The sequence below is a fragment of the Neodiprion lecontei genome, chromosome 1, assembly GCF_021901455.1.
Source record: "Neodiprion lecontei isolate iyNeoLeco1 chromosome 1, iyNeoLeco1.1, whole genome shotgun sequence".
Taxonomy (NCBI): Eukaryota; Metazoa; Arthropoda; class Insecta; order Hymenoptera; family Diprionidae; genus Neodiprion; species Neodiprion lecontei.
In genome coordinates, this window is record NC_060260.1 from 14,570,744 (window position 1) to 14,598,725 (window position 27,982).

At 34.9% G+C, this 27,982-nt stretch overlaps 1 protein-coding gene across 8 annotated transcripts in view; it reads right to left on the reverse strand.

The window, feature by feature from the left end:
- Positions 1-25,102, reverse strand: part of LOC107221423 (trithorax group protein osa-like) — a 247,354-nt gene extending 222,252 nt beyond the window's left edge. Inside the window, exons 1-3 of one of the 8 annotated variants that reach the window (XM_046744214.1) lie at positions 24,261-25,102; positions 23,630-23,741; positions 23,053-23,182 (exon numbers count right to left, since the gene is read on the reverse strand). In XM_046744214.1, the coding sequence (XP_046600170.1) occupies positions 23,053-23,182; positions 23,630-23,716 (217 nt within the window). In that variant the 5' untranslated portion in view covers positions 23,717-23,741; positions 24,261-25,102. The other 7 variants (XM_046744245.1, XM_046744357.1, XM_046744303.1 and 4 more) reach the window with 7 other exon arrangements.
- Between the last annotated feature and the right edge of the window lie 2,880 nt (positions 25,103-27,982).

The following is a 27,982-nucleotide window of genomic DNA, read 5'->3' on the forward strand; positions in this document are numbered from 1 at the left end:
TTTTTTATTTGACACCTATTTTTTCATTCCGCTTTCTGCCTGTGCACAATACTTTTACCGAATTTCGCGCGGAGACGCCCTTTTGTGATCGGCGTGCTCCGTGGCTGGAGACGCTGAGCAATTTGGATTTCGCTGAAGGCTGGAAGAATCTCACGGATAGTCGACCCAAAAAAAATTTCGAACGTTGAGCAGCCTACTCACCAAGTCTAAGTGTAGTAGATTTTGGGTACTGTTTTCGGTGATAGAAATACTTTCCAAAGTATTATTTTGACTCCTCGCAGCGTGTTCGTGTTTACGTCCTTTCATTTGACTAGTTAAAGCCTGTCGGCCCATGTTGCTCAGCAGCACGGTTTTCTTACACATGATGCAATAAAATGCAAACTTGTCATTTTTGCATTCTTTCAGCCATGGCGAAAACTGATCTTCGTTAAGCCATTGAATATTGAACGTGGATCTCCTTGGTTTAGAAAAAGGCATTGATCTGAGAAAAAAGGATAGCATACGTCAAATTTTATCATTTCGATCAAAACCGCACTGCATTGACCTCCATTGAAATGTTATTTTAGAATACAGTGCTCCCCCCCTAAGATATCCCTCTGTAAGATATTACTTCCCCTCATTTTACTATCATTTCCCCGCAATTCGGCTTCCCCACTATACTCAGTGTTGTTTACTTGCGCATGCGCGTAAGCCGCTACTATAAGTCAGCTGTCTACATATACACCCCACCTTTTAAGAGTAGAGGGGATACCTCTCTAAGATATTTTTCCTGGAACCAGAGCCCCGAGTCTGAAATCTTAGGGGGGGAGTACTGTACCTATGACATACAAAGTTTATTCCTCATTAGTCATTCCAATGCAGAACTCATACAATGTAATCTCATAACATATTTTACTACAGTTACTTGGCCATACAATGATCACAAGTGATATGACAATCAATTTCCAAAAATAACATTATAAAATCACATCGACTGCATTTCACATGAATTCGTACTTTAAAATTTTAAGCGTGGACTAGGCTTTGTAAGTTAGCAATTTTTTCAATGCATAGTTTTCTTTAAAACCCTTCGACTGACTTCATAGTTTCTATATTAAATGTGTAAGGATTAATCTGCGTGTTATTACGTCAATTATAACTTTTTCACTTCCGAGAGATAAGTCATCGAAAAGCGCGGATAAACAATGGTGATCATACTTGACATGTTGAACAAAATACATGCACTTTACGTATATCGTATAACCTATCGCGACATAATGATGATCTACTTACCTTATATTAATTTTCGTTTTTCTTTTTGATTCGCCAATCTCCTTATACGTTGACGCGTTGGTGGCAAATACTATTTTCACGATTTAAATATGTATGAGTTTCACAAACGCTACGCACACAGGCAAGCTAGACCGTGACGTATTCCGGTGACGAGTTTCTACTGGCATGAGGCGTTAACGAGTGGCGCTGATCCGAGCGAGGCCGACGCTGCCCGAAGTTTTCATAGCGTTGCGTCTTTACGCGCCAACATATAAAATATATGAAGTGGTGCGACGAAACGGAATTTTAAGGGTAATTTTTTCCCCTTAAAATCAATAGTATTTTGTATAGAAAAAGAGTTTATTTCTTTCGCAGACATAAAATTCCAGTGTTATTTTCAAAATTCCCTGACTTTTCCCTGACTTTTCCCTGCTGTAAGAAATTCCCTGACTTTTCCCGGTTTTCCAGGTTTTCTCGGTGCGTACGAACCCTGTCGAATAATACTTTTCCAAAGCAGTTCAACGCCATATTCAGAAATTCTCGAGAAAATTGACTTTGAAGTTTTCCGAGCGCTTTATCTGCACCAAACGTTTTACAATATTCGAGCAGACCGCGTAGTCACTTGGTAGCGCTTGGGCCTAGTACTCGCGGGGTAGTTGGTTCGAGTCTCACTTCTGTTATCTTTTTGTTTCCCATCCAATTCACATAGCTACGTCATTTAAATACAAAAATCAACAAATCTGTGCCAATTCACAGATATATAATTATAATCGCCAATGAAATTCTCACGTTTTATTTTTAATCATCTCGACCTCTAACAATAAATGGCCAATAGGCGAAAGAAGATTAAAATCTAGCAGTAATATTTTTTGATTATAATATATTACCACCACCCGTTCCACACATACATGAACACACCTAGTCACACTTAACACACCCGATCTCACATGATACACCCGACGCACACAAAGGCACACACACACACTTGGGTCCGGTTAATTCTAGGGAAATGCCAAACCAACTGTCAACTGGCAAAATAGCCAAAAAAACACGTTGTATGACTTTTCATTGTACTGTGAACAAGTTGACAGTTGGTCTGACAGTTGACAGGTGCCAAAATGGATTTTTGTCGCCGAAAACATCCTCAGCTACCTCAAAAATGTATGAAACCATGCCCAGATTGTGTCAATTATACTTTGGGCACACCGTGACATCCTGTTGGCAGCTGCCAACTGCCAAAATTGCGGTGACAGGTAGTTCAGATGATTTCCTGGGGGTGAAAACATGAATCCATGAAAACTCCGCCCCCGCTATGAAAAAAAATCAACTTCGCCTACCGAAATTTGCCGTATACTGATATGAGGGCATTTCACGCCTTTTTGGGGTGGTTTTACTCCCTCTGGGCGAAAAAGTAAATTGCCCCAGTGGACACACTTTATAGGTTGGATGAAAATAGTCAATATTTTATAATTTTTTGGGCATTCCAAACCCCCCTTCTAATAGAAACTTGGCGTTGAAAAAAAAATACCGTAAGAAAACGCGTTTTTTTTTTTAAATCGCAGTTTACAAGGGTTGGGGGTAGTTTTTTTGCAATTTAAATGGCGTAGATCGATTCACCACCCTCGAAAATGGTGGACTACGCTCTTCATGCAAAATTTTCAAATGACATACGTGATCAGCCAACGATCAAAGTTGCTCTGGAAAAAATACCAATTCAGACCGAAATGGGTTAAATGACCGAAACCACCTTTCACGAGGTGAAATTTCACAGCAAATTGAATAAAATTTCAAGGTAGTACAGTGGATAGACTAATAAAATATAATGTTTCGAGGGGAAATTTAAAAAAAAATGCTTTTTTCCTTACTTCTCACCGCGGGAATTTGTTCATTTGACTATTATAAAGAACGTCGTTGAAGGGGGGCTCTGAAAAAGAATTCTAAGAGGTGTCATAATCAACTGAAGGACAACACTGATAAGACATCTCTTAAACTAAACTTGTTTGTCCGGAACCCCCTTTCGTGAAGATTGATTATACACGAAAATAAACAATATTATAAGATGTTAAATAAAATTAAACAAACCTAGTAAAAAGTAACATCCATCGAAACATGGAAAGTGAACAGTAATTTTTGTAAATCTTGTTCCCCATTTACTAGTATTTTTTATTTTCGCGCAAAAAGGCCGTTGTGAAATAATTGAATACTGTTGCTCATTGATTTATTCTTATATTTATCATTGATTTTCATATTAGTCGGTAAATCTCGGACCATTGATAAGACGAATGTGTTTATGTTGCGAAAAACATGTTAATACTATAATTCAATTATCTCACAATGAAATTCATGTTTAAAAATGTAAACTGAAATCATTAGGTACATTTTTATATGCAAATTATTATTACTAAAGATTTTGAGACAAAATAATTGTAACTTTTCCTGGTTACCACCACATGGAATTTAGTATTTTTGTGTGAATATTCTTTTCGCTAAAGGGGGTTTCGAACATTATAGTAGGGGAGCCCAAGCGAGGATTTTGGGTTTTATTTAAGCGCGGCAGAAAAACATAAGGGAAGAAACCTTGCACCCTGTTATGAACAACCACCATATATGAACCCTTAATATACAAGGGTGCGTCTAGGGCAGCCAATCAGATTAGTAAAAGAAACTCGACCCTTGAATTAATTCGAGCTCGTCAGATTGACAAAAGGTAAGTTAATTACATGCAGAAAAGTGTAAATTTCAATATTCTGACGATTTGACCATGACATAAGAAAATAAGCGAGTCACTAGTTTAAAAAAAAAAACGTCACCTGGAAGTATTCGAGCGTGGTTAAATTTTTTTTCATTTTGAAGGAAATCATGTAAGGATTACGGATATAATATAACCTGCCGGTTTCTACAACGTGAAAAAGCTAAAATTATTAATAAAGTGGGGTACGTGCAGGTGCTGAGAACTATGTATTTCCCAATCCGCGCCTCTCTCCCTTCTCACTCTTTCTCTATTTCTCACTCTCTCGCACCGTCCCCACCATATATATATATATTTAACTTATATATTATGTTCTGTTCATTGTAATTATTCCATTCAATAACAAGAAACAAGAATAAAAATTTTCTTTTAAACTGTCAGAACAACGAAATTCCTCTACATAACTGTCAGATTCTAGGTCAGCACAACAAGGACATCAAGCTGAACCGTCTGTATATAAATCTGATGAGTTTGAGTATTTCAAGGTCACGATTTTTTTTACATTCTCAAAAATCGACTGTGAGTTCTGACTGCATCCAAACCGTCAGTCTTTTGAATGTAATACCTTTTAGTGGTCACTTAACATTCCTCCTGCATATCTGATGAGCTTGAATGAAAAATTTTTTTTCTCATTTTCTACCCCTTCATGCTGCCACCCCCGACTTGGAAGCCGGCAGATTAATATTTCTCTGTTACCAGAAGAATATAGGGCGTATACGATATTAATGTCTGACGCGCTTTAGTATTTCTTTGTAATAAATTTTTTTTTACATTTTTGAAAATTAGTACACACTTCCCCCGGCAGTGAAAGGGCATATATCATATAAACTTTTTTTCTTTTTAGTACCTAATCTTCACAATCCAATAGGTTCCCGCAACGCCTAAATAACATCCCATTTAGCCTCTTGGGCTCCCCTAATATTAGGAGCAAGCATCTGGCGCCTCATCGCATTATTGGCAATGAGATACCTGTTAGCATTGATGGTTTGATGTTCTCTTTCTTGAGAGTAGTTAATATCCAGGAATACGTACATATCCGCAGTAGGGAACAAAAGATGTAAATGTTAATAGCTTCATTTTCCAAATTTTCTACTTATTATACCACATGCTATAATAGCTGAATGTTACGTAATATTTCAATTACCGAAAGGAAGATGCTGATAATCAAGTTTAAAAGATGCGTCATCAGTGTTCATGCCTGGTCGAGTGAGATACCACTTCGCATTTTTTTTCAGTGCCCTCCTTCATCGAGGCTTTTTATTTCATAAAACCACCTTTATTTTTAATGTGGGAGATTCAAAATATAAAAAAAAGTTTTTCCGGCACGCCCTACTAACAATACATATATATATATACGTATACTCGTACATGGGCAGATCCGTTACTTGTCGTCGAAAAGTTGCGGAGGTGGTTTACAGATTTGACTGCCGTTTTTTTTTCTCGAAAGCAGGTCAAAAAAAAACCGGTGATCCTGAAAATTTGAGCTCGTTGCGCCCAAATCCGGCCGCTGGAGAATTCTTTGAAATTTGAAAAAAGTCGATTTTCCAGTCATCTTCAAAAAGTCATATCTCAGCTCCTATATGACTCAGATATTCCAACCAAATAGCGTCCTTTTCTGTCAACCTTGTATTTTTAAGAAAAAAATAGTTAGTTTAAACTCTCATATACGGGTTGGCTGGGAGCTCCCAAATGGACTGCTATTTTAATAAAATTTTCCTTATTTTCCAAAGGCTCTCAAATCTACATTTTTGGAAATGGAAGGATGGTTGACAGCTTATATTTTTCCTTAAGGTATATTCTGATGATATCTGCCCTATTTTTCCTGGATCGCTTCCATTTCACTGAGACGTCGCCACATAAAGTAGGTCCATTTTTGAAAAAACGCTGTTTTTGAAGGGCTAGAACTTTTTTCTATCAACTCGAAATCCTTTGAGATTATCACGGATTATACTTCATTGTATCTCTAAACAACCCTGAAAATTTCAAGTTTGGCTTAGAACTAGTTCCCGAGCTATGAATTTTTAAAAATGTCAAATTTTCGATCTAATATGAAATTTTTTGTAGTTTATTATAAGTTTCGATAATTTTACACACTTAATTAATACTTACTCGAAATTCGATTGTAGAGTAGGGGGCAAAACGAGCTAGCTAAAAAAAAAAAAAACTAAGCGAAATAATTATTCCATCTGCAGACTTCTTCTCGTTGAGAATTTGTGTATTTAATTTTTCTACATTTATTCAAATTACATAGTTTGAAAATCATTCTAATTCAGTTAATCTTAGGCCAGATATAGAAAAACTAAATAGAACTTATGTAAAACTTATTACCGATTCGAACGATAGGTAAGTTAGCGACTGGCATGGATATTTAACCCTCCGCCGGCGATCCATGACGATATCGTCATATCTGACTTTGGCACGTCCTGGTATCTCGGGAGGGGGAAGTGGATGCGGCTTGGGACCTGCACCTAAAAAAACTTCACGGTGATATATGCTCACACGCGCAAACATGTTAGTATGCGTTAGGAACTTGCAAAGTTACGACCGTTCGAAGTTTGAAAGTGAACGAATTCGTCCCCGATAGCCTGCGGCGTCAGTTTTTTCGACTTTTGACATACGTATAAAATCCACATTTTCTCATTGAAAATCAAAGTCTCTGACCGTATTTATCAAGTTTACCTAAATAGTATATTATGACACTATTGTGGGAACTGTTTTTTTACCTTGCTCGAGGTTGTTCACACGAGCAAAGCGAGTCTGAACTGTCATATAACATGTCAACATTCATTTTTTCACTAATAAATTACATATTTTTGTGATAAAAACATTGTGTTTTCATGAGTACTTCAATTTCATGCGAAATTTCTCCCTTCGCAGTAGCCTAATTTCAGGTAGTGAAATAAATAGGTTTTTTGGAACCGAGCCCAATGTGAGTAGGTTTTTTTGAAAGACCATAGTATCAGAAATAAATCCCTAGAATATTCTTTCGTAATAGAAATTTGGGTTCAAGATATCGATTTTTTAGTGAAATGGTCGAATTTACCCGTTTTGCGCTGTTTATAAATTTCTATTTGTTAATGGATCAAACATTTTGGAATGAAAACTGCTAGAATATTGAGATGAGAGCCAAAACTGGTTCCCTGAATTTTTTGGGAATTTTTGGATACTCCTAAGTGGGTTAAAAATAACCAATGACAATGTCGTCATGGATAGCCGGCGTCGTAGTCAAAAAAAGGGATAGCCGGCGGAGGGTTGATTTGTCAGTCAGAGGTATATCTATTCTAAGCCATGTTTCTTTTTTCTTTCTTTTTCTTGTCCTTCCTGGTCTTGCTCTTTTCCGTTAGGCCCAGTATTTGAACACATGTGTCTTTCAACTTTCACCATAACTTCTAATTTGTTGTTTAACTAAAGATCAACTCAGTTTGATGGAGAGTTGGAAAAGAAGGAGGGTGAAAATAAAAAAAAAACCCTTATCAAGCCGGATTCGTAAAATATTGATATAGTTTAGACTGAAATTCGTTCTTCGCCTTTCCTTTCGATTTGTATATAAGTAAGTGTTAATAATGGACATGTCCATTGTTACCCCTCTGTTGATGTTCGTAATAAATATATTTATCATTTAAATTAAATGAATCGTGTGTGATGGTGTATCGCTTATATGGTTAGTTATCATTAATTTTTTATATTGTTTCATTTGCACCCTCGCCTATCAGCAAGTTTTAAAAATAAGGTTTCTGTTTGTCAATAGAAAAAAATTCGATTAAACCGTCCTGAGGATGACCCGAAATTAGGGTCGAAACGTTGACGCAAACTATATTGTTGTTTTGATGACCTACATTTCCAAGATTCTTCTTATAGTCCAGGAAACGGGTAGAAAAAAGGGCAGTTTTATGTCACGGCGTGCAGAATGGATGAGATCTGCGGATTCTGGCAACGATTATAGCCCACATGAACGCCTACTACTTTCCAACCAAAAATTTAAGTTTCTAAATTTTTTACACGCGTTTAAAGTTTTGAAAAACAGGTTTTCTACTAGGATCTCCTAAACTATTAATTGTACAGAAAACAAGTCAAATAACTTTTTGTAGGTCTTAGAAAGACGAACAATTTCGTTTTTGGAAAATTAAAATCGGTCAATTAGTTCTCTTGTAAAAAAATAAAAACCGGCTGAAATGGCCATTTCATAATTAACTAATTATGAGTCCAATAATGCATGTATGGCTTTAGAAATCTGGGAAAATATGTCTCTTAGGGCGCTCAAGAAGCTCGCAAAACCGGGGCTCCATCGGATAAACAGTTTGTGTGAAAAGCTATTTGTTATGAAAAAACCGACTTTTTTTGCAAGGAATTTGCAGAGCCGGAGACCGTCGTACAGCAATTTAATTAGCGGATTTTTAATCGAGAAGGATCCTATTATCATGTACATTTAGGGGCGAAATGATTTTTTATTATTAAGTTGGTGAATAATGGCTCCAAAAAGAGGGTATGTTTTTCAGTCATAAATAAATGGAATTTCATCGCCAATTTTCACGTTACAGGGCTACGATTAGTCTCACTCGAAAGCTTTTATTTTTTGACGAATTTACAAAAAAAAAATTTGCCAAAAGTCAATTAGGGAGGGAGATAATTTTTTTTTTTTTTTTCATTAATTATTGCACCGCCGGTTTTAAACATAGAGGGCTAAAAATTGGACACGATACAGGAAAGGGTTCATACCAACCGACAATAAATTTTGGTAGCAGTTGCTCATGAATTTGTTCATCCGCTTTGCGGTCAACTCGGTGATAAAATACAGCACCGCGTATGGCGGTGGAGTGGGGGAATCTCGGCCGGCACGCGCTCGCGCTCAAACTGAATTCGCGCGTTCAAATTCCACAAACTTTGAATATCTCCCGAACAAATTAACATATCGGGTTCTTTCCTTTTTTAAACCCGACTAAGTTTTGCCGCTGATCAAGAATTTGTTATAAAAAATATTTAAAAAAATTATCTTCCATTCGAAATTTGTTTATGTAAATTTTTTTTTTCTTTTTTTACCGTTAGTTTATTTGTTTTTTTGTTTCATCTGAATTAAATTATATTGACGTCATATGCCTTGATTACAGAACTCACAAAAAAAAAAGATCTGCTAAAAAAACGTTGTCGTTGCAGTACGCGTCTCTTCGTTTTGGAAAAAAATCGACAAAATAAGGGACATAATATAAAATAAGGACAAAATAAGGTCTGAAATAATTATGAAACGTTTTTATAAGTTACAATGGCCTATTTATTATGAGAATACGTTACAAATAATATCAGAATAAAACATAAAAAACGTTGGAAAAAAATCAAACACATTCAGACACGTTTTTTTCTTCGTTTCACGAATGTTACAATATTTTTATATTTAATGTACTAAATAATAGCTACAGACACTTTTAATTTAAATATTAACAATGTTTTCTTAAACATACAATTCTTTACAATCAATATTTACAAGTCTACGTATTCTACGCTGTTCGCTCGAGTTCTTTTTATTGGCACCTCTGGTTCATCATCGCTCTCGTCACTTAAATCATCTTTGATCTCGTCCTTAAATTCTATTTGACTATCATTGCTGCTGTCATCAGATGGATGGACCAGAGGTGCCAATAAAAAGAACTCGAGCGAACAGCGTAGAATACATAGACTTGTAAATATTGATTGTAAAGAATTGTATATTTAAGAAAACATTGTTAATATTCAAGTAAAAATGTCTGTAGCTATTATTTAGTACATTAAATATAAAAATATTGTAACATTCGTGAAATGAAGAAAAAAACGTGTCTGAATGTGTTTGATTTTTTTCCACCGTTTTTTATGTTTTATTCTGATATTATTGGTAACGTATTCTCATAATAAATAGGCCATTGTAACTTATAAAAACGTATCATAATTATTTCAGACCTTATTTTGTCCTTATTTTATATCATGTCCCTTATTTTGTCGATTTTTTTCCAAAACGAAGAGACGCGTACTGCAATGACAATGTTTTATTAGCAGATCTTTTTTTTTGTGAGTTCTGTAATCAAAGCATATGACGTCAATATAATTTAATTCAGATGAAATAAAAAAATAAATAAACTAACGGTAAAAAAAGAAAAAAAAAAATTTACATAAACAAATTTCGAATGGAAGATAATTTTTTTAAATATTATTTATAACAAATTCTTGATCAGCGGAAAATCTTAATCGGGTTTAAAAAAGGAAAGAACCCGATATGTTAATTTGTTCGGGAGATATTCAAAGTTTGTGGAATTTGAACGCGCGAATTCAGTTTGAGCGCGAGCGCGTGCCGGCCGAGATTCCCCCACTCCACCGCCATACGCGGTGCTGTATTTTATCACCGAGTTGACCGCAAAGCGGATGAACAAATTCATGAGCAACTGCTACCAAAATTTATTGTCGGTTGGTATGAACCCTTTCCTGTATCGTGTCCAATTTTTAGCCCTCTATGTTTAAAACCGGCGGTGCAATAATTAATGAAAAAAAAAAAAAAAATTATCTCCCTACCTAATTGACTTTTGGCAAATTTTTTTTTTGTAAATTCGTCAAAAAATAAAAGCTTTCGAGTGAGACTAATCGTAGCCCTGTAACGTGAAAATTGGCGATGAAATTCCATTTATTTATGACTGAAAAACATACCCTCTTTTTGGAGCCATTATTCACCAACTTAATAATAAAAAATCATTTCGCCCCTAAATGTACATGATAATAGGATCCTTCTCGATTAAAAATCCGCTAATTAAATTGCTGTACGACGGTCTCCGGCTCTGCAAATTCCTTGCAAAAAAAGTCGGTTTTTTCATAACAAATAGCTTTTCACACAAACTGTTTATCCGATGGAGCCCCGGTTTTGCGAGCTTCTTGAGCGCCCTAAGAGACATATTTTCCCAGATTTCTAAAGCCATACATGCATTATTGGACTCATAATTAGTTAATTATGAAATGGCCATTTCAGCCGGTTTTTATTTTTTTACAAGAGAACTAATTGACCGATTTTAATTTTCCAAAAACGAAATTGTTCGTCTTTCTAAGACCTACAAAAAGTTATTTGACTTGTTTTCTGTACAATTAATAGTTTAGGAGATCCTAGTAGAAAACCTGTTTTTCAAAACTTTAAACGCATGTAAAAAATTTAGAAACTCAAATTTTTGGTTGGAAATTAGTAGGCGTTCATGTGTGCTATAATCATTGCCAGAATCCGCAGATTTCATCCTTTCTGCACGCCGAGACATGAAAAAATACCCGTTTCCTGGACTATTACATAAACTTTCGAGGTTAAGACCATTTCTACATCAAGGGGGTAATATCGTGATGACTTGAGTTATGTATATTTCCCCTGTTATTTGAAATTTCACTTATCCGAGGCACGCTCTCCCCATATTACCTCGGATAACAGAAGTTCTACTGTATCTGAAACCAAAATCCATATCCTTGGTATAACTGAATCGATAACGAAACATTCATTTACATAGCTAATAAGAAATTCAATTCAGACTTCATTGAAAGGTACAAAAATTTCCCTAACATGCACCACGCAACTGCTACAAGTTTTCGACTGAAAATTCCAATATTTGAACAATAACGCGTTCGTCTCCGACAGAGCATTAAATAGTACTTTAATTTAATAGTACTTTATGCAACAAGTAACGAAAACCAGGGAAAGGTGATAAGTCTGTGCACGAGCATGAGTCGGAAGCGAGCCGGAGACCAGTGCGAAGCTCGCACGCAAATCACCTTTTGCCGGTTTCGTCACTAATTGCATACAACATTTGTTATCGTGAATGCATCGAAAACGAGGTTTGATGCCCGTAACACGTACCTCATACCAGATGGCCTACAGCGTCAGCTGTGTATCAGACCTAGGCTCACTCGGATTGCGTCGAGTGCGCATGTGCAGCGGTGCACAGTGCTTTGTGTGAGCGTGCAAAGTGGCGCACAACACTTTATGCGACAAAGAGGGCGTGAGTAGCGGTGCACGGCGCTTTATATGATGCAGGCTACGCAACATAGCTCCAAGCGGTCATTTCAGGCACGTGTTGCAGTCATCAAAAATTGAATTTTGGACGCATCTGTGATAAAAAGTACTATTTTTTACGTTCTTTTTAGCTTCTTCTCAGCAATTCAAACCTACGGGCACAAATGAATTTGAAACAGAACTCAATGCAATTAGTCTTGTTTTGCGAAACTGTGCTGTTACTTTTACCTGAAATACATAGAATTACTCAATTGTTAATATGCAATCACGATGGGCTTTCTAAATGTGAAGGATAACAATTATATACATTTCATTTCGTTAGAGGGTTGTCGTCGTTATGTTATTTTTTTTTTTCTATTTCACTATTTCCCGTTCGTATCATACAATTTTCAGAAGGGGGTGACCGACATCATTATCATGTAAAACAAACGAGTTTTTCGATATTTTTGTTCAGCATTACATGTAAAATCGCGCTATCAGCAGCATCTTCATATCCATGATGCCTCGTAGACTCTGATGATAGTCAAAATAAGTGACACTTCACTCGGTTGATAAGTACTCTGACTATATCATGCTCTGAAAGTCAGGAAATTTCTGTGTTCACACATCATTGCGTGGAAATGACAAAAGTTAACCCCGTCTTATTATAATATAACATCGAGCAGATGAGGCAAACACACATTTTTTTCTAACAACAAGGTTCTTCAATCAAGAACTGTTGAAGGCACAGATGGAACAATTAGATCCCATATCAAAGATTTTGGATTCGAAAAGAAATCCAGAAAAAGAAATGCAGAAAAATTACTGTCTTTCCAATTGTGTTCCCAAATGTGTTGCTGTTGTAAATTTTTTGACAGCTCAATTGGATGCCGAGAAACGTATCCTGAAAAAAGTGACAAATTTTGTTGACGGCTTTGCGAGAAAAAAATTATTAAAAATTGTAAACGCTCAATTTCGACTATATCTTTTCATTTATCGAGTTTAAAGAAAAAAGTTTCAGACAAAAGTTGTAGATCTCTTCGTTTTATACAAAATTGGTCGTACGTAAAAATCACGTCCTGTTGTTGGTTTAGCGGTAAATGGCAACGGATGAAAAACTCGATTCTGTTTTATTGCATACAAGTTGGCGAATTATCAACGTAAATTATTCAAATCCATCATAAAATGTAGAACCATCTTTCCTCCAGAGAAGCGTGCAAAGTTTGCCCGGCTATGTCATATAGTTTAGCAACAATGTTTTTTCTCCCGAATTCCGCCCTTCCTCCACAGTTTACTCCCAAATGACCTGACAGAGTGCAAATAAATCGTGGCGGCATTTTTTACTACTCTCTTTCAGGATCTGATAAGAATCCAATTTTCTTTAAAAAAAAGTACGTTTTTCGCGAAAATATAATTTTTGCTTATAAACAAATGGTAATAACTTTATCGATTTTTGAGTTATCGAAATAGTCTTTGAAGATCTGATAAGTCTTTTTGAGATGCTAATTTTGGAAAAAAATGTATTGCCCATTACTCACTCATACTCTATATATAGATATTCTCAGAAGACTATGCGATAATACGCGTGCCTGGGATCGCAGGAATACTCATGCAGCAGGAATTTCACTAGCGAGTCCTACAGGTTTGGGGCCTATTGTAATTTTAGGCAGATGTTCATTCTCGGAGGGCTACGGGGGAAAAAGAGGGGCGTCCTTAAGGCCTCTCGGTGCATCCAGTACTGGGTGCATCAGTTCCGAGCAAGACTCCACGTCCGACAGTCGTTCGTGAGTTCATATAGTGTTATTATATGCATTATTTGTTTGTTCTGCAGCACCTTGTAACTTCTGCTGTAATCTTGCAGATAAGTGTGAAAATAGTTAGCCAATGAAAATAATCATACATGCCAGACAACATAGTGCTTTGGTATAATGTAAGTAACCATAACATAAATGCATTGCAGAACGCGTGCGAGCCAGTAAACTGCGATTGCAGTATATCAAGAATTCGTTCTATATTTTGGAATCTCTGGACATCGATCATTTTGGTGAGTGGAAATATTTGTTTGTTTGATATGGTCTTAGTCGAAATAACATAGTACCGTGAATATGTATAGAAAATAAAAAAAACTTTTACAATTATGTCTCACAGATTGCCGCCAACTACTCCATAATTTTTGGACATCTGTGTTAATACGGCGGCTGCCGAATGTTAAAAATGGCTACAGACATTTGTTTAATCTGTGAAAAGCTGTTCGAGGAAGATGAAAAAATAAGGACCGCACAGAAGAAAGGCATTGAAAAACTAATCGACGCCAGCCGTGAAAGAGCAGACAGAAAGTATTATAAGTATAAGCTAAAGGACAAAAAATGTGCTACCATCCATGAGCTGGTTCACGTCACTTCACTAAAAAAAAAACCGTCAAGTCACGGATCTTTGCGCCATTCTAAATATCCGTAGTTTTATGTAAAAAAAAAATACCATTTCAAGAATTTTGAAATTTTTTCAAGTAGGAGTCAAGGCGGCGTTAGAACTATGTGAATTTTTGTAAACCACTGTTGCACCGCTATGTTTGAAAATTCCTATCTCCGAAAGTATTCATCGGAGCGGACTAATCCTGCAATCATTCTGTTCATAAAAGAATGCGCATCAACAGAAAAAAAATTTATTTTGACACAAAATTTTTCAATTTTATTTAGCGTTTTTTTTTTGATTTTTCTGCCATTTCCGCGGGACTATCAACAATTCATGGAGATAATTTTTTTCAGATATCTGTATCCTTCCCCTTCGATCCTAAAAAACAAATCTATGGAGAGAATACCTGGGCCGGAGAAAAAAAAAACGTCTCGTCGCACGCCGATCCACGTCAGCGCTACTCCCGCAAGCTCACTGTGTTGCGTATAGTGGAGTTAAATTTCATTTTTACAACACCTGCTCTGGAAGTTGACTTTTTGAGCGCTGTATGTCATCTCCGAAATACACAATAATCGCATACTTGACTATATGTGTTTCATAAACGCACATGTTCGGTTAAGTGTCAGATAACTGCACAGATTCCACCTAAATTATACTACTATAGAAATATAACCACACGAGTACAGTCTGTATTAAACTCACTCTATCTTTTTCACTTTACTAGAAACTACTCAGACGTCATCTGATGCGGCTATAGTAATCTAAATTTTATCGTTCATGTAACTACTCAAACGCCATCTGATGCCGTTATAGTAACTTAAGTTTTAAAATTATTATATTCCTCTCAAATTCGACTTCCAGATCAGTTTCTGTAAAAAATATTGTATCTACGTGTGGGATAAGTAGCAAATTGACAGTCGTGATTACGACATTCGCCGTAAGGTTTATGAGACATTCGTATGACGACTCGTGTGGTTGTCGCAACTCGCCTGACGGCTCGTAGCGACATCTACTACACTCGTCTTCATACGAATGCCCCATAAACCTTACACTCATGTCGCAACAACACGACTGTCCGATTATTTGCTACTTATCCCACATGTAGCATAAATAACTATTGATGCTCTTCTACTTATCCGGGCTATCCATTCTACGAAAATAGTTATTCAACCACCTTAGCCCTTCCGTATCCGTCTACTGGTCATCCTCGTGGTAGAATTTTATCGAAGTGAAGAGGTCAGTCGCATAACATCAGGTCAAAGAAGCTGCGTAACCGTTGAAAGAAATGGTGAAAAAATATCGGTTCGGAAGCATCTGATGTTGAAAAAAAATCGGTTTTTCTAAATTTGCAGAGTTGCGCCCGAAAGAATGTATTATTGTATGCAGGATTGTATGTATTATGTAATGCAGGACCGAGTGGCACACACACCGTGTGTGTTTGTATCTATCACCAGAATTTAAACCTGATGATTATGGGTGCAAATATTAGTGATTTAATTAAGAAAGTAGCTGTGAATTTTCCGACCTACCAGCATTGTTTAGCTCAAATCGTTTGCAATCCATCACAGCTACAGTGTCATTTAGAAGCATGCTCGAATTGTCCTGGTGTAAATATCATCGAAGCATCGTTGCAAGAAGCCTTTGCGAATAATTTCATCAACGATGTTACTTATAAACAGTGGATATCAGTGGATCGAACGTCTTTGGAGACATTCACCAAAAAGTCCGAAGATTTTATATTTAACTTTTGTGATCAATTGTCAAAATTGGTTGCACATGATTTCATTGTGAAGCAGAAAAGTAGTTATTGGCAGAAGATGAAAGACAGCTTGGAAGTTGGTGAATTTTTAGCAATATGCGATTTCGTTGAGAATTATGTATTTGTTGTACAAGATTCCGCGCAAGGGTTTCACTGGAGTAATAACACCGGCCCACAAAAAAAAAGTGGTCTGTACATTTGAACAGACCCACCTACCTTTATGTATTTTGACGCGCTGAATCCGAATCTGAGATCCGTTTGGTCCGTACACCCTCAAAATTTTGAGAAAAGTGCAAAAAACCGTAAAAAATGGAAAAAACTGCAGTTTTGGTGATCAAACAAATTTCTAAATATAAATCATATAAGTTTTACATGTGATTCGATCCGCTGAGTACAAATCTGAAGTTTATTTTGCCTGTAGGCCTTTAAAAATATAAATACATTGCAAAACATCGCTAAAAATTGCTATAAATTGTATTTACAGTAATAAAAAAATTGATTAAACATAATTAAATTTATTTCTCACATATTGTGATGCACTAAATCTAGATAAAAAATCTGTTAATGTGAATCAGTCAGAAATTTACCAAAAATCGTTCAAAAAAGTACAGAAAGATAAGATAAGGAACGAGCTTTATCGATATCAGGGGAAGTGGAATGTCAATATGATGGCAGATTTTTGCTGGACACTGAAGAGAGAAGTAGGGAAGGACAATAAAAAATGAAAGAGAAACCCGTTGCGTAGGTCATTTGAAGACAAAAGAGTTCAACACAAACGAAGAACAGCTTGAAATCGATAAAACTCGTTCATTACCTTATCTTTCTATGCTTTTTTAAACGATTCTTGGTAAATTTCTGACTGATTCACATGAACTGATTTTTTATTTGGATTTAGTGCATCACAATATGTGAGAAATAAATTTAATTATGTTTAATCAATTTTTTTATTACTGTAAATACAATTTATAGCAATTTTTAGGTATTTTTTGCAATTTATTTATATTTTTAAGGGCCTACAGGCAAAATAAACTTCAGATTTATACTCAGCGGATCGAATCACATGTAAAACTTATATGATTTATATTTAGAATTTTTTTTTTATCACCAAAACTGCAGTTTTTCCATTTTTTACGATTTTTTGCACTTTTCTCAAAACTTTGAGGGTGTACGGACCAAACGGATCTCAGATTCGGATTCAGCGCGTCAAAATACATAGAGTTAGGTGGTTCTGTTCAAATGTACAGACCACTTTTTTTTTGTGGGCCGGTGTAATCAAGCAACTATTCATCCAATCGTGGTTTCCTATAAAAGTTACGGTGACGACCATTTGAGACATTTTGGTTTTGTGATAATTTCCGAGCATCTGAAACATAATACAGTTGCGGTTTATTTATTTCAAAAAAAGTTAATCAGCTTTATGAGAGAGAAGTTTGAAAATTCGATTCCTATAGAAAAAATAATTTACTTCTCCGATGGAGCAGCTTCCCATTATAAGAACAAAAAGGATTTCATAAACATAACGCATCACTTTGAAGACTTTCAATGCCAAGCCGAATGGCATTTTTTTGCTACATCACATGGAAAAGAGCCATGTGATGGTGCTGGTGGAACTGTTAAGAGATTAGCTTGACGTACGAGTTTACAACTGATTGGCAAATTGTAATTGGGCATGTTCTTATTTTCGGAGCATATCTTTTGCGTACTGTAAGTCTGCAGAACATCAAGCGGAAGATCTATTTTACAAAATCGATTCGATAAAGCCTTGACAATTCGTGGCACTCTGAAATTACACGCGGTCATTCCAGTATCTCATAAACTCGTCAAAACAAAATTATTTTCCGCAACATAAAAATTTGATTCGACGAAAATTATGAATCAATTTCAAACAGAGGTGTCCTCCTAAGCGTCATTCTGCGAATCATCGCTAAAAATATCGGCCCTTTTCAGAGCCACCAAAATATTACAAAAGATCCATCAGTCACATAGCACAAACAGAGTGAAATAGAATCAAACCCAATTCCAACACAGGTGTGTATAACTCCGAGAAAGGATGACCAGTAGACGGAGACGGAAGGACTAAGGTAGTTGAATAACTATTTTCGTAGAATGGATAGCCCGGGTAAGTAGAAGAGCATCAAATGAAATTTAACTCCACTATACGCAACACAGCGGTGACGCACGACGCGACGTTTCCTTTTTTTCTCCGGCCCAGGTATTCTCGCCATAGATTTTTTTTAGGATTGAAGAGGAAGGATACAGGTATCTGATAAAATTATCTTTATGAATTGTTGTTAGTCCCGCGGAAATAGCAGCGAAATAAAAAAGAAACGGTAAAAAACAACTGAAAAAGATTTTTTTTTTTCCATATCAAATTTTTTTTATCGAAGCGCATTCTTTTACGAACAGATTGATATTAGGATCAGTCCGCTCCGATAAATACTTTCGGAGATATGAATTTTCAAACATAGCGGTGCAACAATGCTTTACAAAAACTCACATAGTTCTAACTCCGCTATTTTTGAAAAAATTTCAAAATCCTTAAAATGGCAATTTTTTTTACATAAAACTACGGATATTTTGAATGACGCAAAGAGCCGTGACTTGACGGTTTTTTTTTAGTGAAATGACGTGACCCGCTCCCTGGATGAAATACGTTATCTGTCGTAGGTACGTCCATCCCAATAACATTCAAGCGTACGAAAATCGAACAACTGTGGAAGTCGGAAGCACGTCTATGCGCGCTTCTTCGATCAATTTCGAGTTTGATAAAAACTGTCTGCATTGTGATAAAGATACGTCTGACAAATTTGTAAAAAATCAGGCTAAACTGAAAAATGCATCAAAGCGACAAGCAGTGAGCAATGTTACTACAGAAAAAATGCACAATAATATTTGTCGCCGAGCCGGTGAACTTACGGATAAATTGGGCCGTGAATTTTTGAACCGTGTTGCTTCAGTAACGAGTTTGATTGCTGCACAAGCTCGTTACTACGCTGTTTGCAATCTGCGTTTCTTTGAAAAACGTTACAAGTTAGATTCTGAGTAATCATCGGAAGACATTCCGAATGTTATTGAACTGATCGAAAGATTCATTACACATCATGTGGATGAAACTAATTTTTTTTAAAGCAAATTATCAATGGATACCAGGGTGAAACTCCGAATAACCAATGGGTGGAAAAGCAATTGCACGACAGGCTTGGTAACGATATTCTTATTACGTTGAACAAGGGTTCGGAACCGATAATTTATTTACGGGAGACTTGTAACCGAATTTTAGTAAAAAACTTTGAAGACTCGTAGAACGAAGAGTCGGATCGCATGAAAATAGTAACAGCAGTCGCAAAGATTATAACAGATGACATCCGTACTCAAGAATACGAGATAGAAACTTATCCATCTCCGAACGCAGTTTTAAACGACGTTGAAAAAGTAATTCCTAATTCATTGCGGATGTTCCTAGACAACGTAGTTTTAAGTGATAAACCGGGAACACAAGCAGCAAATAAATTCCTATCACCAAGGGATACAGACTGGCCTTTGGAGACCCCTAGTACTACGCGAAAAACAAAAAAATGCGCCACGAAGGGTCCACAAAAATCCAAAAAACGTAAACTATAGTACATGAACTTATTTTATAAGATTTTGGTTAAATAGATTTTAATACATATATTTTAATAAATATATTATAATGAATAATGTATTGTAATAAATAATATATTATTAACGAATTGAAATTTATTGATCACCCCTTCCTTGTAATAATATTAAATCACTCATAGCCACTTTGACACTGAGATGGGCGAACAAACGTTTGTGATCTGCAGAAGTAATGATCACAGATCATTTTGGATAGCATAATCGGATTGGTGAGAAGAAAACTGGCCCGAATTGAAAAAAAAAGTTTGTAGGACCTTTATTAACGGACCACGCGGCGTGTTCAAACAGTCGTTGCAATGAAATTAATTCACAGGAGGGATGTGAGATAAATTGTGCATCATATCCGAATGTCTCAGGAACACATACGGTTATGATTTGTCCGAAAATGTTGCTTACATCAATAACAATGAATTATTAGGTGAACATGTCTGTATCTCCGGTTCTAATGGAGATTAAGGAATGATTTTTTTTTCAAAATAGCGTTTCAAATAGACTTATCAAATCATTAAAGAATATTTCAATAACTCCAAAATTGACAAAGTTATTAGCATTTGTTTATAAGCATAATTTTACTTCCGCGAGAAACGTGCTTTTTTTGAAAGAAAATTGGATTTTTCATATCAGATCCTGAGAGAGGGTAGTAAAAATTACCACCACGATTTATTTGCACTCTGTCAGGTCATCTGGGAGTATACTGTGGAGGAAGGGCGGATTTCCGGAGAAAAATCATTATTGCTAAACTATTTGACATAACCGGGCAAACTTTGCGCGCTTCTCTGGAGGAAAGATGGTTCTACATTTTATGATGGATTTGAATAATGTGCGTTAATAATTCGCCGTTAAGGCAAAATAATAAAGCGCAATGAAGAGGTGGGTTCTGGACCCAGATCTAATTCCAGTCTTACCATTAGCAACATGTACAGGAGCATTGGTAGAGTAAATTTTTTTTTATCAATTAAGAGTCTGAAAAATAAATTCAAAAAATGCAGTTTCGGAGTTATATGAAAACAATTTTTTTTGTTCAAAAGCCTTTTTCCTTAAAACTATTATAGATATTTCGACGTTTCCTATTTTTAAATAAAAGGTCTTTTAAGGCACTATAAAAATAGGCCTAAAACTTAATCGCAACTTTACCAAAACGCTAAGTAAATTAAGGTATAAAAATAATTATGCTGCTTAAAAACTAATGTTTCAATGGTATACATCCTCACGCAATAAAAGGTTTTTCGGATTTTCGGATTCTACAGAAAAAAATCACTTGAGGAACTGTAATTAAAACTTTTTTCTCTGAGGGTGAAAGTTGTGACAATTCGGAGTCTTGGATTTTTCAAAATTTCTATTGGGATTCAGTCTACTTAGTCGTAAAGCTCATGAGTATTTTTTGGAATAGTTATTTTATGTTTATATTGCTATTGGCATGAAAACTACTTTCTCCCCAAAACGCTAGTACAGAAATCCATATCCAAATCCATATTCTCGAATTCTACTTTTAAATCCTATTCTTAGACTTCTCCATTTCAAATTTCGTTGCCAGGGTAAATTATAATTATTGCAATATAAGACTAGCAATCTATGGTTCTATGGCCCACTGTATAGTTGCATCGTGATCCTTTAATAGCTTCTCTTTCTTGGCCTCCTGCAACATCATAACAGATAAAATTCAGATCAGAACTTTGAAATACATCTTTCAGAAAAATCACTTCATCTTGTACTTTCACACTCTTTTATTGACGATATCATTCTGACAAAATGTACCAAAATTGTTTAATCGTTCCGTTCTGATTCTGCACATCAAGCGCACTTACATCTGGTATAATATCATGGACCAAGAAGCTGTTAAAAGATTGCGCTGCTATTTTTCAATGGACCATATAACAATAGCTAGCTGTTCTCATACTGTAGTAATTATATAAGCTATTAGATGTAAATACTCATGAGCCTTCCCTACCAGATTTAAAACCAGAGGAATTTGGAAAAATTCAAATTCGAAACTATCACCACTTTTAACCATGATCGAAAATAGGTTTGATCACAGTTTCTTATTCAATTTTTCTATAGGATCGGAAAATAAAAAAATTGCCTTATTTTGTGAAGATTTGAACTTATGAATTATTAATTTTTGAGATGCATAATTTTTCTTCCTTTTTTTCCTGTATCACGCAACATAACATACTGTTAACTGATAACATCATTGCCTTTGTCATAAAGTGATTCTGGTGAAAGTTATCGGTTACACATCATTGCAATATCTTAAAAATATCATTGTGAATCAATTGAAAACGTGCGAAAATCTCATCCGGATGGCATTTTGTATAAATGACCACATTGTCCGGATAAAGCAAGTATATGGGGCATTTCACAAAGAACCGACCAAGCCAAACTGATGGGGTCGGGAATTTAAGTAATATATTTTTTTTCTAAAAAGTCTTCAGTACGGAAATATACTCCTACAGGGATTTTTAAGTGCTGCCTTCGTTTGGACAGAATCACTCTCGGTCAATTTAAAAAGTTTCATATTCAAGGCTATTAGAAACTTAGCCTTGAATATTTTTTTTCTAAAAGGTCTTGAGTATGGAAATATACTCCTAAATTGATTTTTTAATTGCTGCCTTTATTTGGACAGAATCACTCTCGGTCAATTTAAAAAGTTTCATATTCAAGGCTATTAGAAACTTAGCCTTGAATATGAAACTTTTTAAATTGACCGAGAGTGATTCTGTCCAAATAAAGGCAGCAATTAAAAAATCAATTTAGGAGTATATTTCCATACTCAAGACCTTTTAGAAAAAAAATATATTACTTAAATTCCCGACCACATCGGTTTAGCTTGGTCGGTTCTTTGTGAAATGCTCCATATGTAGTGGTATAAGCGTGTACACAAGTAAAATTCATCAGAGAAGGCATAGTTGCCGAAACATTTCGATATATTGAAAGTTGGATATCATGTAAACTATTTCAGCCGGATAATGGCTATAAAAGCGCACAGTGCTATATTTTAAAATTTGTTCACAAAACTGTTCTTTAACGTGGGGGCCTTTGAAAAAACGGAAAAATTTTGATCCTACTATTATTCAATATCTATACTAACTTTAAGTATTGGTAAAGTTTACTCACAACTACAATATTACTATAGTTTATAGAGTTTAGCTGTAATAGTATTGAAAGAATTGCCCTCTTTTACTTAGCCCTTGTTCTATCCATGCCTTCAATAATGGCTTTTTAATGAAAATAGTTACTTCATACCAGAAAAGGAATTAATTTCTTCTTGAACATAGCCTTTTGTGAGTAGCGTTCGAGCACTTGGCGGAGCTTCGTTAATTTCAAACTCAGTTGTGTACATTTCCTGGCCCTTAAAACCACCATTTGCTGAAATCTGTATGGAAAAATGTTGTTTAAAACCGTCAAAATGAAGCCGAGCATCACCATTATAATATGATTCAACGATTATTACTTATTCTTATCTAATCTAAGTATAACTCAAAGTAAATAAAGATTAATCACATGATACAAATCATTAGAGTCAAGTTGGAACTCCGGTGAAATTTCCACAATATTGAGTTTTTAGTCATTTCAAAAACGAAATACTCGACACTATGGAAATTTCACCAGATTCCCTTTGTAACATCACAATACACTGACAACAAAAATATTATTTTACAAATTAAGCATATTTTAAAAGCATACGAATACGCGATATATCAGTATGTTTTGCTTTATTATGATTTACTAAATGTGAAGCAGTCCTGAAGTTATGAAATTATGATTTTTCCAACAACAAGATTATTGTCACTCGGAAACTTGTTTCAGAACAATTTCTCACCTTGTTTGAAAAGTCAGAGCTACGAATCTTCTCTTTAGCCATTACCACTGAATCTACACCTGCAGTAGCATATGCAGCAGCTGTCATTTCAGGGAAACTATTTAGCCCACATCTAGGGTAAATAAATGAGAAACACAATCATTAGTATCAACACTCACTGAATACTTTCCTTAATCTAATAAAAGAATGATAATTTCTGAATGTCAAATTTATAGCTTCAATGTAGTAATGTGTATGAAATAAAATGAGCAAATGTAAGCATTGAGAGTTCACGTAATAACCAAAAAGTGAGCATAAAATGTTATTAGATTGGTAATTTATTTATTATCAATTTGCGTTATCGCCCATACTTTCAATAGTTGAACTGCTGCATTACAGTCACGTATTTCAACTTCATCAGGCTATTCGAAATAAAGTGGCATTTCAAGAATAAGAGGGTACCTTTCTTAATTAAATACTCAGTTCCTAAAACCGTATGGAAACGTCATTTGTCGAGAAAGAATAATTTTTTGTCAAAGCATATGTGATTACTGCAAACATGTGTTAGTATCGAAAAACTGGTATTAGATGTTGCATAATAATAGTGCCAATGAATTTAAATATTTGTATACAATTACTGAATGTCACATGCCGTGTAAGATTCGAGGCAGCAACAGATGCCAAAACACCCGGGTTTATTTTGCCAGGGACAGTTGAATAGCGAAATCTTTTCCAAATAAATCTAAAAACCAAAACACTGTATCTTGCACGTTTTATTTATAACCTTACTTCAGTCTGGTATGGCAATTTAAATCTTGATGCATAAGAATTCAGAATGTTGTGAAGCAAAGACTTGACACTGTCACAAAACATGAGCTATGAGCAGTCTTACATACAAGTCTGGGAACTTGTATGGTTGGGGTGACTCAAATAATGTGACAAAGCGTAGTACTCATTTCCGTCACGTGGAACAGTGCAGCCTTGGGGTACCCACTATAGGGGTAAGCCAATCAAGATAGAATGGGAAGAGTTGATAGAGGTTTCTCCGTGGTTTTCTCTCTGCTTTGAACAGATATGCTATGATAGAACGTGAACAACACTTTTAATCAATCAAAAATAAGTGCAATGCTCATTGTAACCTAAAATTTCTCTTTACGAACGAAATACGCGATTATTTATCAAGAGTCGCGGTAGCGACTCGAGATAAGTACATTTTCTCGACAGTCCGCGACACTCTTACTCCGCACAACTTGCTTATACACAGGACTATATCTATATACAAAAATTTATTTTCCTCATAACCAACGAATTATAGAGTCTCGAAAAAAATCCACCAGTGTATATTTTTTATTTTTATTTCTCTTTCGATTGAGACTATAACGAAGGCTGTGGCTATACGAATATCGCCGATACAGCTTTATAAAAGGATCGACTTCGTTTCCTTCATTATTATAGAATTTCGTCGTCATCGCACACTTTTTATTATTATGATTATTTACGCATGGAAGTCACCATGACACCCGGCAACGAGACTGAAGTCAGCCGCACTCCGTCGATGATGCAGAGTTCTTTTAGTGCTACACCAACATGATGATCATAAATATGATCTGGTGGATAATACAGATCGCACGTTCTCTGTTGTTTGCGTGTGTGCGGTGCTGGTAGGTGAGTTAGAACGTAGTTGCGCGGGCATACCCACACGGCAAAACGCTCGGCTCACGGACGCACGCACACCACAGACCGTCGGCCACGAGCGGCTAACCCCAACGTTCCAACACACACTGGGTGGATCAGGTGTAAATATGGGGCATTCTATACAAATTCAACATATCCATTCGTTATCGTATGATATAATAATTTATATGAAACATTATATCAATACGATAACGAATGAACATGAAATGTTTGGGCCTCCGGATTTTGTACGTAGGCTTGTAGTGAGTAAAATAATGAGCGGAATGAAAAGAAATATATGAATGAAGATTCAGTAGGGAAAATTTAAGAGAGCCTCATTCTATATAATACAAACGAATTTTGTTTTTTTTTAATTGTTATTCATTCCTTTCCATTATCCAAGCAATAAATTGTTGGGGCAAAAATTTGTTCAACGGATCTCTAGTAATTTCTTTTATTTCATATGAAATGAATTCATTGATTTTTCAAAAATACGTATGAATTTTTTTTTTAGAATTTCCGACGATTTTGAATATTAAAAAAAGCAATACTTTGCAAAAAGTCGTGAAATAAAGCCCAAAAACACCAAAAATGGTGTAAAAAACTGGAGACATGTACATTTACGTAAGTAACTTTATCTATATCCCCGCAAAAAAAAGTGTATAATGAAACTCTAAAAATACACAAAAAAATTATGTACAAAAATTTGAATCAAGTCCGCTCTGATATAATAAAGTATATATAGTCTTCTACGTATCCTTTGCAAAAAGTTGTGAAATAAATTGATAACATCTGAAGCATGTGTCGCCAAGCACATGTGGTTTGCTGATTTAACGTCATTCATTTTTTCAATCATATAGTAATTATTGAGCTAAGGTACTTCGATTCAAAAACACAAACATCTTATTCGATGTAAAAAATGTAACCAAAAAAATAAAAAGTACTAAGAGAGTTCAGCTTTTTCCCTCAACCATAAAATAATAGATATAAAATGTATAACAGAAAATGAAATGAAATAAAAATTAAAATTGTAAAATTAAAATTAATTAAAAAAAAGAAGTTAGTACAAAACAAAACAAAAACAGAAAAAAGTACTTGGCGCAACTGTTAGTTTATACATTAATTTATAAACTTCACTTCATATTAAGGCAGTCGTACCAAGTACTTTTTTTTGTTTTTGTTTTGTTTTGTTATAATTTCTTTTTTTTTTAATTAATTTTAATTTGACAATTTTTATTTTTATTTCATTTTATTTTCTATCATACATTTTATATCTATCATTTCATGCTTTAGAGAAAAAGCTGAACTCTCTTAGTACTTTTTATTTTTTTGATTACATTTTTTACATTTTTTACATCGAATAAGATGTTTGCGTTTTTGAATTGAAACACATCAGCTCAGTAATTACTATATGATTGAAAAAATGAATGACATTAAATCAGCAAACCACATGTGCTTAGCGACACATGCTTCAGATGTTATCAATTTATTTCACAACTTTTTGCAAAGGATATGTAAAAGACTATATATACTTTATTATATGAGAGCGGACTTGATTCAAATTTTTGTACACAATTTTTTTGTATATTTTTAGAGTTTCGTTATACATTTTTTTTTGGGGGGATATAGATAAATCTACTTACGTAAATGTACTTGTCTCCAGTTTTTTACACCATTTTTGGTGTTTTTGGGGTTTATTTGATATACCAGGACAATTGGGTATTTGCATGATTTTTATATTTCTTAACTTTTGATGTTTTTCGATTCTATAAATTTTTTTAGAATTTTTGAAAAAAAAATATTTTGTTTTTGTTTATAAGTATTTGAATAATTTAATAAATAAAAAAAAGGCAACATTTAAATGAATAAGTAGCTCCATCTCGCGTATGTGACGTCACAATGCTGAATTTTTTTGAAATTTTTAGCGCCAAGTTCTCCTGTAAGCACGCCGTACGTGTAATCAGCTGTTGCTCTGTGTTGTGATTGATGAAAAGAACGTCTGATAGTGCTGTTTATTATAAACTAAAGTTATTAAATTATTTAATATGTCATTAAAAAACGATTTTTGTTGGTGTATAGTACCAACTTGTGAAAATACTCAAACTAATGCTTGCTTAACATTCTTAGTATAATAACATTGACGTGATCATAACCTCCACACAATTATCCGTGTGAGTTAAAAAAAAAAAAAACACCACACAAAAATTGATTTCTATTTTAATTATTTTCACCGAAGTCTGACATTAATTATACAATGTATCAAACTTAAACTTTAAAAAACTTACTTAAAATTTTTTTAGCGCTAGAAAATATTGTACATTACTCTTTGTGGATTCAAATAAACGCGCCAGTAGCAGCACAATGACGTCAAACCAATCACATTCCGTTTTATGTCACGTGACTTTTATGTGTTTTAGGACCACTTTTATTTATTAAATTATTTAAATATTTATAAACAAAAACAAAATATTTTTTTTTCAAAAATTCTAAAAAAATTTATAGAATCGAAAAACATTAAAAGTTAAGAAATATAAAAATCATGCAAATACCCAATCACTCGCAACTTGAAAATAAGCTGCGCATGCACCAAATAATTCAATCTCATTGGTCGGCGAAATCTTCCCGCAGCGATATTCTTGACTGCGATGCAGGAGACCAACGTATACGCCTCTTGGATGTCATGGCGAAACGACGGCAACG